This window comes from Rhinolophus hipposideros (genome assembly GCF_964194185.1).
Source record: "Rhinolophus hipposideros genome assembly, chromosome: 4".
Classification (NCBI taxonomy): Eukaryota; Metazoa; Chordata; class Mammalia; order Chiroptera; family Rhinolophidae; genus Rhinolophus; species Rhinolophus hipposideros.
Window position 1 is genome coordinate 78,237,430 of NC_138050.1, and position 12,096 is coordinate 78,249,525.

Below are 12,096 nucleotides of genomic sequence, written 5' to 3' on the forward strand. Positions count from 1 at the left end.
TCTGGAACATAGTGTAGTCTTGACAAATGATTGTTGAATGAACAGCCACTGGAACACAAATTAGAAAATCCATTACAGCTTCTAATAGCTATGTAGTTTTGCTACTTCTCTGACCCTCAACTTTCTAACTATAAAACAGGAAGAATGGCAGGCTATGGGGGTTGTTATAAGGAACACATAGTACACACTCCAGAAAAGTCTGCTGAGCTGATTACTATTCTTATTGGCTTACCTTTTACAGCTCTGCTAGAGTTACGTGTCTGAGAAAGAAATTTCCATAAAAGTTAGACCCTTCCCTTTCGCTTCCCCTTAGTTTTTGCAAAGCAAGAGCTATGTTGATATTATTTTTTGAAAACATAAGATATTTAACTGTATGCTTTGGTGAATGGGGTAAGAAGAGGAGGAAATGAAGGCAGAGAAGGAAAGCATTCATCAAAGCCCCTTTGGGTTGGTAATATCCCTTCTAGCTTAGCGTGGGTGACTGGGGGAGGACTAGAAGACTCTTTTGGCCCAAGTCTTAAGTTTATCATATGACTGAAATATTGACTTTTAACATTATCTCAGAAAGAATGTAAATATTTCATCATAGACACACTGATGATATTAAAAGGAGACATCCATCATTCAACCTAAACTTGTATATTAGGATACTAGTTCTCAAACTTTTTAATATAAACCTCTGGAAAAATCTATCTTACATCACAACCCAGCACAAAATAATATTTATCATTACCATATGCAATGTATTGCATATTTGTGTTCAGTTGAAAATTTCTTAAAGTGTTGGTTGCAACCAGGACAGATGGAGGTGAAGGTGAAGGGATGGGAAAAGAGAAAAAAGTCAGTATAAATTACCAAGACCCTGTGGGCTAGAAGGGGGCAAACACAAATCCCACAGACAGACATTTCTCCAATTCAACCTGGAGGGAGAAAGAGAAGGTGCAGGTGTTTTTCGCACTTTGGTTGCCCTGCTCTTCACCCACTAATTGGTTTCTTGACACACTAATGGTGACAAGACCCATGGATCAAAAACAAAAACAGAAAACAAAAGTTTTATAAGACAACATTGCCTGTAGTGCCAGGAATTAATATTCTATAATGAATTCTATAATTATTTTGGGCAGTGAAAGTAATTGTATTGTATTTGTGTGCTAAAGGAATTAATGTGTTAAATGTAAATTTTCAAAATATACCACAGTATTTGTGAGACTCTATCGGCATTTTTTCATTGTTTTAATATACTGAAAAATATTAAAAATAAATAAAAAGAAACACAAAGTGGTCCAGCCTCTTGACCTCTGAAAGTTCCTTCTTATACCAGTGACTTTAAACCAAAAAAACTAGGTCACCCTGTAAAGTTAAACTTGCACATTTGACATATCCATTGGAAAAAGGCAGACGTCTCTGAGGCCCACAAGAGCGAATACTGACTACAGCTACTTGGCACTAATAGCATATTGACAGAACAAAACAAGGAAAGGGAGGAGACACCAAAGCACAGAGAGCCATTGGCAGTGTATACGAGGTCAGACAATTACATTTGCGAACTCATCCTAGAAAAAGTGCTACATACCCCATTGCTGAATATCACCATGGTCACCTTCAAAGTACTCCCCTTGGGAAGCTATGCATGGACGCCAGTGCCTAGTCCACCTTTCAAAACAATTTTGGAACTCCTTTTCTGGAATGGCCATCAGAGCTGTCATCGAATTATCCTTGATGTCCTGAATATCATAAAAATATATTCCTTTCAATATTTCCTTTATCTTCGGGTAAAGAAAGAAGCCATCGGGGGCCAGATCAGGTGAGTAGGGAGGGTGTTCCAATTTATTTGTTTAGTGACTAAAAACACAGACAGTGCTGTGTGAGCTGGTACATTGTCGTGATGCAAGAGCCATGAATCATTGGCGAAAAGTTCAGGTGGTCTAACTTATTCATGCAGTCTTTCAGCACTTGCAAATAGTAAACTTGGTTAACTGTTTGTCCAGTTGGTACAAATTCATAATAAATAATCCCTCTGATATCAAAAAAGGTTAGCAACAGTGTTACAACAAGGTCGCAAACTTAATTGTCAGACTTTGTAAGTGCGTGTGTACACACACACAGACACACACACACACCTTATTTTTTTTTAAAGATAGACATGTTGCTGAAGGTTGGGTTCTGTGGGCAGAAGCCTCTGAAACAGAGTTGAGCATGTAGGAGGTTTATCAGGAAGTGCCCTTGTCACCAACACCTGTAGATGGGAAGGGAGGGAGTAGGGCTGGGCATAGGAAAAAGTCAAGATAGAGGCAGGCCCATCAACACCTCAACAGATCCCATGGGGAGCTCTAGAGCTGAATGGCCACCCTCAGAGTCATCCTTTATATCACTACCTCCATCAGTAACCAGATGAGGGCCAGCCTCGGAAGACAGGACCTCGGTTGAAACAGTTGTGTCTCTGTAGCTGAGGCAAACCCTGAAGGGACTGAGAGCTGAAGGACGTCTGCTGACAATACTCTCAACAACAAGGACTGAAGATCCCTCTGAAAGGGAAAACGGAGTGGGTTATCTCTGTGTCTATCCCACATGTAGTCCCACGAAAGGGTTAGCCTGTGCTGTGTGCACAGACACTGCAGTCTCACACAAAGTGAGCCCTTAGAGAGCAGGGCTGTTGTATCTGTGAGGAAGGGCTAGGATTTGCAGCTATAAAAAAATACTCCAAAATCTCAGTGGCTTATAACAGCAAAGACTTATTTCTAGCTCATGTTTCAAGTCTATTGTACATGACCTGAGGCTCTGCTCTGTGTTGTCTGCACTGCAGGACCAAGTCTTAGAGAGCAGTTGCCTCTGCAAGACGTCCAGCAGCTGTGGCAAAGGAAAAAGAGGCGTGAGGAGGCAGGGACAGCTTCAGCATGGAAACTAGCTATGTTACTCCTGCTCACATGTCATTGGCCAAAGAAAGTCACCTGATCAAGCCCAACATCAGTACAACTCTAAAATATAATCTTCTCCCAGGCAGTGGAGGGGACATTGATTTTCGTGAACAGTCATACAAATTACCTCAGTTAATCACCATTGAAGTTCATGAAGTACAGAAATGATGTGTACTATCATTACAAGTCCAGCTGCAGAAAGCGAAGTAGGAGATGTGTGTGAGATCCTTAAAATAGTGGCCATGAGAGCAGTGGCTGGACACTCACAACTTTTCTATGAAATTGAATTGAACTGAGATTTTCAGGTGGGTTTCCTTTGAATTAAGTTCATTAGAAAGACAACCTAGGTAGCCTATCTACTAAAATATACGGTAGAATGATGCATGTTTTGAAGGATATTTTTTTATGTTAAAACTTTTATGGTTATAAAAGTAATACGTTTTATAGCATAAAAAACATAAGTAAGAAAAATCATAAGAAAGTCATCTGAATAAGTATAAGTAAGAAAATATGAGTATTAATTTTTTAAAAAGTGTCTTAGTGTGCAGGTTGCCATAACAAAATACGATAGATTACATGGCTTAAATAACAGAAATTTATGTAATCACTGTCTGAGACTAGAAGTCCTAGATCAGGGTGCTAGGTCTAGTTGAGTTCTCTTCCTGGCTTGTAGATAGCCACTGTCTTGCTGTGTCCCCCACATGTGGTGTGTATGGGGAGAGAGACAGAGAGAGGGAATGAGACTCTTCTCTTTACAAAGCCACAGTCCTATCAGATTGGGGTCCCACCTTTACGACCTCATTTAACCTTAATTGCTTCCTAAAGACTCTCTCGCTAGATTCAGTCACATTGAGGGGTTTGGGCTTCAACATGTAAATTTTAGGAGACACAATTCAGTCCATGGCAAAAAGTATAAACAAAATAAAAATATATCACCCAAAGTTATATCAGGGGAGACTAAATTATGCTATGATAACATCCCTTAGTCACATATAATAATAAAGGTTTTAGTTCCCTTTCAGCCTCATATTGCTTCACTCTGGAACTGAAACTAAATAGCGAAGCATGAACTGTCTTAGGTATTACTATAGGTCACCATGGCAGACAAGAGAGCTCTCAACAACCTCCAATAGGCAACAAAATGCTTCAGTCAAAAGGTAACCAGATTATTTCTATTTGCATCTTATTTGCCAAACTACGAGCTTGTAGAACCAGAGCCCCGCCATAGACAAGAGGGCCAAGCAGGACAGACCAATCACATGCTCAGGAGGCGGGGACTTGGACATCACTATAAACAGGATTGGTGGCTACTGTTATAGGTTGAATTGTGTCCCCCTCCGCAATTCATATTGAAGTCCTAACCCCCGAACCCCCAAATTGCGACCTTTTTTCAGAAATAAAATCATCACATATGTAATTCATTAAAATGAGGCCATACTAAAGTAGGGCAGACCCCTAATCAAATATGACTGTTATCCTTATAAAAAGGGGAAATCTGGAAACAGACATGAACACAAGGAGAACACCATGTGAAAATGAAGACAGGGATTGGAGTGATGCTTCTATAAGCCAAGAAACACCAAAGATTGCCAACAAAGCAAGAAGAAGGTTCAGCTAGGAACATTGAGAAAGGCTTCATGAAGAGGTGACCTTTAAGATGGAGATTTAGGGGTGGATAAAATTTCTACTGCTAAAGATTAGGGAAGGCATTTTATGCAGAGGAAATAGCATGAACTCAAGTTTACAGGTAGGAAAACACAAAGCTAGGAGAGAAGCATGGAACTGATTCTTCCTCACAGCCCTCAGAAGGAACCAACCCTGCTGACACCTTAATCTCAGACTTCCAGCCCCCAGAAATATGAGACAATGCATTTCGATTGTTTAGGTCACCCAGTTTCCAGTCATTTGTTATGGCAACCCTTGCAAACAAATACAGCTCTCATTAAATTCAGTCTCGGTGAACAGTAATACTTGTTCACTGCAAAATGACCTTCAATTACACTGTTAATTTATGGTGGATTGCAATGCGTATTTGTTCATGCCTTTGCCCCCACTGGATATCATCTTCTCTAGTCACACAAGTTGATCTCTAATAAAATAGCCAGACCTTCACTACTAAGCCATGCCAAAGAAGGAGAGAACTCTAAGTGTTCCTAGATAACTATGATTTGACCATCAAATTACCACAGCTTCAGAATCGTTTTGTGTATGTGATAGTTCTAAAGTGATCACATAATTTCATGCCCTCTTTGAATGGCAATCAGACTCAGCTACTTAGACGGAGTCCACTGGCCTTGTGGAGACCACTTCTAGACACTTTCTGGGGCTAGAAGGCCAGCACTCTGGAAGGGAGGGGAATGCAGACAGTGGACGCAGTTGGTGGAGCAAGGGTGAAGGAAAGGTGTTTTGATGCTACAATCCTCCCAGCTGTTTCTGAGGAAACATCGCTCATTACCTGTTTTGTGATGCGGCTGCACCTTTTCCTCTAAGTTGAATTAAAACGCTGTACAGCAGAAGAGGCCATTCCTCTAGCTACCCCACAGGGCTCTTGACCATCACTTTGCTATTCTGAACAGATCCTCCTATTTCTTGCAAAGAAACATCAAATTGTTTGATGGGTTGAAAATATCATTCTTAAGAATACACACACACACACACACACACACACACACACACTTACTTGTTCTCTCTAATCCTAAAAACTGCTGAAATGAATGAATATACATTCTAAAATGGTGATATGACGATAGAGATAGAAAGACCTAGAGACAGAGCTAAGGAAGGGATAGATTGCCAAACAGTCAGCCATTATTTGCTGAGATCCACTGTGTGCTCAGCACTATGCCACCCATGGATCTTCCGTCTGGTCAGGGAAAGATTTTTCAGACATGGAGAGCCCGGTAGAGGTGTCTGTGCCTCTGTGCATGGCAGAGGTAGGTGCTTTCCCTCCTACTCCTGCACGAATTCACTCACGACATAATTGGTGACTTTCTCATATTTTTGTTTTCCTGCATTTAGACTATAAACTTCACCAGGACAGGGCTGGACCTTCCTTTCAACGTTTTAGCGTTAGCATTTGTCACAGTGCTTGACCCACAGGAGATGTTAAATAAGGGTTTGTAGCATAAATGCATAAGGTAAAAAAAAAAATTGGTTCATATAGAACCTACATGATAAAGAATTTGAAAGGCCAGGGGATTAAGAGGAGGCTGGAGTGGACAGGAAAAGTATCATGAAAGAGATGAAACTTGAGACTTGGTCATAATAAATTGTGTGAGGGGGGGAAAGAAAGAAAAGTCATAGATCAAACTGTTGAGGATAGTGATGTGAGGAAATGAAGCCATATCTTAAATAACACTTGTAATAAATGATTCAGCTGCTAAAACAATGACTGGGGGTGTTGAGTGTAGAAAGGAGGTGTCGATGTCTTACCTAAAAAAGGAAATGCAACTTGGCAAGACTCCAGCCAACTGCTGAGGACATGGTCAAGTGTAGGATGCCCTCCTGGGAGAGGTGCCCTAAGAGAGAAGGCAAATATTTACAGGGTTTCAGTAAATAGGATGAAAACAGGGGCCTGACTTTAAGATCCTACGGGAGGATCTTATTTTGGAAGGTGTGCTCACACCTACACTACGAGCAGGAAGAAGTGCTCTGTCAGCAATTTAAAGACAAAAACAGTCAGGATCTCAGAGCTGGGTTCTCTAATCTGCTACTCTGGAAAATCCCAGACCCTCTCTGTTTAAGTGGTTCCTGTTATGATATTCCAGGAGATGATATTTGCTTCATTTATTCTCTAGCAATCAACAAACATTTGTAAAGTACCACTTAGCCTTAGGCGGAACTAAAATATTCTTTTAAAAATTACCTAATTTAAAACAATCATCCAATTTGCAACATTTTTAAATATTTAAAATTATAACTTGCTGTGTCACAGTCCCAGGGGCTAACCAACAATAAGACCATCCAGAAGAAAAATTACTGTAGAAATAGACATTTTATGGTGGAAGAGAAGAGTTGGGTCATTTATAAAGTGGCTCATTAATAGTACAGTGGCTGGCACATCATTGGTAGTCAATAAAATATTTTTTGAATGAATAAATGCAGGCAGTGACCTTCTTTGTCTTATCCACAGCTGTATATAACCAACCATTAAACCAATGCTTAGCACATAAAAAATATTTATATTTTGGTGGAATAACAAATAACTAATTACATGCATTATTTCTTCTGCAATCACTTATATTGTGACCACATACAAACTTGATGTGCAAATTCAGTATTAAAACGGTAAGTGCTAATCCCAGGAGGCTGGGATTTGGTGCCAAGCCAGTGCAGCATAACTTTTCTACTAGAATGTATCCACGAGACAGAACTTTGCCTGAGTTAGTTGTTCCTTAATGTTTTTAATAAAAATACATTAAATGAATGAATGTTAACTTTTGGCAGTATATTAAAAAGAAAAACTGTGCAAGAAAAAAATCAAGCTACTCTGCTATAGTAACAAGCATCTTTCATGCCATGATCTTCAGACATTTTAGCTCAGAATTGCCAGCCTGTGAGAAGATGGTACCATGCCTGATGTCCATGCAACTGGGCCAGAACCTCTGATTAATTTTTAATACAACTTTTATGAGTTTTATCAGTGTTAACCACAATCCAAGTGGGGGTGTATAAATTCAAAACAAACAAACAAAAAAAGATTGTCTTTCAGGAATGAAAAATAAATGTAATCTGAAATCAATATTTATGAAGTTGTGATTAATTGACTGATGACCAAATGATTACAAAATGTCTGTCTGAAACATCTACTCAAATTTATTAGCTTTGACCAAAAAAAAATTAAAAAAACAATCTGAACTGGGTCAATGAAAGAATAATGCATTCCTAATCAATTTTTAATAGCACTTAAGATTTTATATTTTTTTAAGCTTGCTTTTAAATAATTTATCATAAAAATGAATCTGATTTAAACAAGGGGTAAAAGGTGTTCCATAGCTATTTGATGGTTTTCTTAGGAAAGAAATTCAATTATGACTGGCTTTTTTATTACTGAATTACTTTATTAATAACGATACATCTTGCACTTACATGAAGGCATTGGGCCAACTATCTCAGAGAGCACAAGTAAGATCGAGGATTTAGCTCTAATTCCACCATTATCTGGTGGTTTGCCTTATCTATGCCTCAGTTTCCTCATCTGTAAAATGAAAGTCCCACATAAAAACCCCCAAGATCCTTTCTAGTTCTAGAAGGTCGTAATTCTAAGGATTTAGGAGGGTTTAGCCCCTTCCAGGTGCAATATCTGCTAGAACTATACAGGTCACAGGACTCCCCGCTAAGGCTACTAACAAGTCGAGAAAGAAATGAAGCAGAAAGTTAGGGAGCCATATGTAATCTTTGTTTTCCTATTAGAGTAATGGCAACATTATTTAACAATTTTGGCCAAATAATGACTAAATGAACATGATTTGTAAAACAGCAAATGCCCTTCATAGAGCAGAGGGAAGACATAGTTCCCGGTCTTAAACCATCTGCATTATTAAAAGCAAAGCCTGGGAATTGGCCTGGAATCAGTCTGGATCTAGAAAGAGTCCTAATCAGCTAGTATTGCTAACAGTATCATTTAGATGTGTGTGTGTGTGTGTGTGTGTGTGTCTGTGTGTGTGTGCTTATCTATAAAGCATTAGTGAACAAAGCAGGTATGCTATTGTATGATCCTATTTGTGTTTATGCACACAGTAATATATCAATTAAAATGTTTGTAAGGATATGCTCTAGAATGTTAATAGTGATTACCTCACAGGACAGAGTTGAGGCATAAGTGTAGAGGAAGTTCTACTTACTATTTTATATATGTATAAATGGCTTAATTTTCTTAAGACAAGCCTTATTATTTTTACAATTAGCAAAAAGGAATACAGTCTTCCATTCTGAAGTGAAACAAAAACAAAGACAATCAATGTTTAAAACACCCTGGGTCTGTAACAAAGGTACTTTGTAGCTAAAGAAAATATTATGGTTTGCGGAATAGTACTTGATACCAGATACTAGATAAATCAGATACAATCCCTGACCTCAAGAAACAGACAGGTCTGTTGTAGGGGCAAACAGATAAATAATAAACTCTAATACAATGTAATCAGCACAGAAATATATGGGTCAGATAGATGTATGGACAGAGCATTAGAACAGCTCTGAGAAGCTGTGACAATGACAGTAAATGTGGAAAGAGATGCTGGAAATAGTCTAGGTTTTAATATTCTCCTTAAAGTGTTGGTTATGATTTTTAAAATTTATCTTTGTGACTGAGAACACCAATCACTGGAATGGTTAACAAGAAACGAACTTGCCTCAGTAGCAATGGATAAGTCTTTCAAAGGAAAATTGTCTTCAACGTGTCTTCCTCTGCACCATTTCCAGGGATGGATGTGAGAGGCAGAACATTCTCAATCCTACATCCTATTCAGAGGATGGGAATGACAGGCCCTAAAATACGACCTTAGGTATAAGCAAGGTGAGAACAGGGAATGGGCAAGATGAGAATAGGGGAGAACACACTAAGATGGGGGAATCGGAATGGCACTAGAGTTTTCTCAATCTGAAGCCTGAGTTCTACAGCCAGGAAATGTGAAAGATGCATTAGCAAACATGTGTATTCTAGTCCCCGTATAAATATGACTTCAAACAGCCAGGAAATAGCCACACCAGATGACTTTTATGCCAGGCATTCTGGAAAAAGTGACATTAAACCATCAATATGACTATTTTGCTCAGTTCTCCAATTCCAAGCACATGATAGTCCCCAATTCCTAGGAAATGAAGTTATTGAGCTATGTGGAAGAATTCTTACTGTCGCCGCTGAGGACTTGGGCTTCTTCAAGTGAACTACTAGATGCTCCAATCTTACTGTCTGTTCCTTTTATAGACATGGTAGTAGGCATACAATGACCTCATTTAATACACACACACGTTTTACCAAGGAGGAAGCTAAAAAGGCAGAGAGGTTACACAAATTGTCTGAAGCCTGGAGAGCCAGAAAATTGTTCCCACAGGGATTTCTACCCTCACAGCCCAGGTTAAAAGAAAACCTATTTCTTTTAACCAGGAGGCTGCTTCTGTGATAATGCTGCCTCTCTTTCCAGAAAGATTAGTAAAAGTAGTTCCATTGGCTTTGTTTCCAAATCTCCCTACTCCTAGATTGGATTTGTTTGCATAAATTGATCACACTGGCTCTTCCTCACTTAAAAGTTGCAGTTAAATTCCTAATGTTACATTCAAGATTCATTTAGGAACTTTCATTAGCGTTTTCCTTTTTCCCTGGGAGGGCATGGGAACTCACAACCTCATCTATTCCCCTTCGGAGTTCAGCAGCAGTGGCACGTTTCACATCCAACCTTGCACCTTATGAAATAAGGGCTTTGAACTCGAGTGCTTTCGGGGAGTGTGGAAGACTCACTATCTGCAGCTTCGTCACCCGTGGGTGCTAATCAGTCTGTGGTTCCGTCCCTTAAATCTCGTCTTGGCTGGAAACCACAGACGGGCCAACGGTGAAAGCGTGTCTTCAGGGAAAGCTGCGACAAGTGTGTCCACCGCGTCTCCTGAACAGATACAGGGGGACCGTCGCACTGTGTTGCTTTTCAATGACATCACCTCGCTGAAGGCTCCAAAGAGAGCTGAGAGGGGCCAGGTGGTTTTGAAAAGTGAAAATGTAGAGGTCGTCTTTTCTCCTCCTGGTGTGACGGCGCCGTGTGCCTGCGGAGGGTGCAGGGAGCGACTCGGGGACTTGAAACCCAGCGTTCCTGCTCTGCCTGTCCCCTCCCCACCACGACGCTTTCGTTTCGCGTTGGAAGCTGCTCCGCAGCTGTAGCAAACCGCCTTCCCTTTCCCTCGCTGGAGCCTCGCAGCTCCCGCACAGCAGGAAGTTTTGTGCTTTGTGGTGGTTTTGTAATGGAAAGAACGCGGAGCGGAGCGCCCGCGGCCACGGCGCGCCCCGAAAGCGCGTTTCCGTGCGGGGCCCGCGGCCCGTGGCCCCGCCGGGCTGCCGTAGCCGCCCTCGCGCGCCCCCGGAGCGGCGGGCGGCGGGACTTCCGCGTTGGCGGGCTTCTGAACGCTGCCATGGCTCAGGCGGTGCAGAACGTTACATTGTCGCTCACCCTGCCCATCACGTGCCACATTTGCCTGGGGAAGGTAACGGGGGATGCCGGGCACCGCGGCGAGGCGGGATCGGGTCGGAAGGAGCTCGCGGGAGCCGAGGGCGCGCTCGGCGTGCAGCGGGGACGGCGCGGAGACGGGCGCAGACGCCGCGGCCGTGCGCTCGCTCCCCGGCGGCGGGAGGCCGCCTCCCGGGTGGGGGCTGCGGGGAGCGCGCGGGCTGAGCGGGCTCCTCCGTGCGCCCCTCGGGGGAGGATGACAGCGGCCCGGGTCGGAGGGAGGCTCCGCGGCGGCCCCCGCGCCCGCCGGCCAGCGCCCACCTCCGAGGGGGCCTCGTCCCACGCGGGTCGCGGCGATGGCTTACGCCTCCGGCGCCGCCGCGTGTGGCAGGTAGTGAAGCCCCTGAAGGCACGTTCCCCAGGGACCTCCCCGAAGGTTCCTTCGTCCCCTCCACAACCGGGAGGGTCATGGTGTTGGGCCCGCAGGGCCGGTCGGGGAATCATCCACGTCCCACAGCCTTCTTTGTGCCTCCCCGACCTTGCACGGCCTTTGCTCCGGGTGCAGAATTTGAAAAGTCCATAGAACGGGTCCCTGAGTGGTGGTTGGCATGAGGGGTGTGGTCTTGAATCCCACGGAGGGACGAGTCACGCGATGGAATACCCTCTCTTTGTGCTGCGAGAGGCGCCTCACGTGGGCGTGAAACAAGGTGGAGAAAGTTTTGGATGAGAAACGCGCGTTTGCAGTGTTCCGTGGCGTGTGCTTCCCATTCGGTTTCCAGAAGAGCGTGTCTTTACCATGTGCATCAAGAATGGGGAAGATACTGTGAACGACCAGATTTTTTTTTTTTCCACTCTTAAATTTTTCTTAACGTTTGGGGTGTGTCAGTGTGTCCCCCCTCCCCGACCCCCCAAGTGCAGACGGAACCTACAGCTGCAGGCTTAGCATTGAGAAATACAAACTTCATGGAGCAGATGTTTGAGTGCCAGCCAATACGAGCAACTAACTGCCTTAGGTGTTTGGGGTTCTGTGT

At 42.6% G+C, this 12,096-nt stretch overlaps 1 protein-coding gene across 1 annotated transcript in view; it reads left to right on the plus strand.

The window, feature by feature from the left end:
- The first annotated feature begins 10,986 nt into the window (after positions 1-10,986).
- The window catches only part of OBI1 (ORC ubiquitin ligase 1), a 39,629-nt gene continuing 38,519 nt past the window's right edge, over positions 10,987-12,096 (plus strand). The window contains exon 1 of the mRNA XM_081046638.1: positions 10,987-11,102. Coding sequence (XP_080902764.1) covers positions 11,031-11,102 — 72 coding nt within the window. The 5' untranslated portion in view covers positions 10,987-11,030. The remainder of the gene's footprint in view (positions 11,103-12,096) is intronic.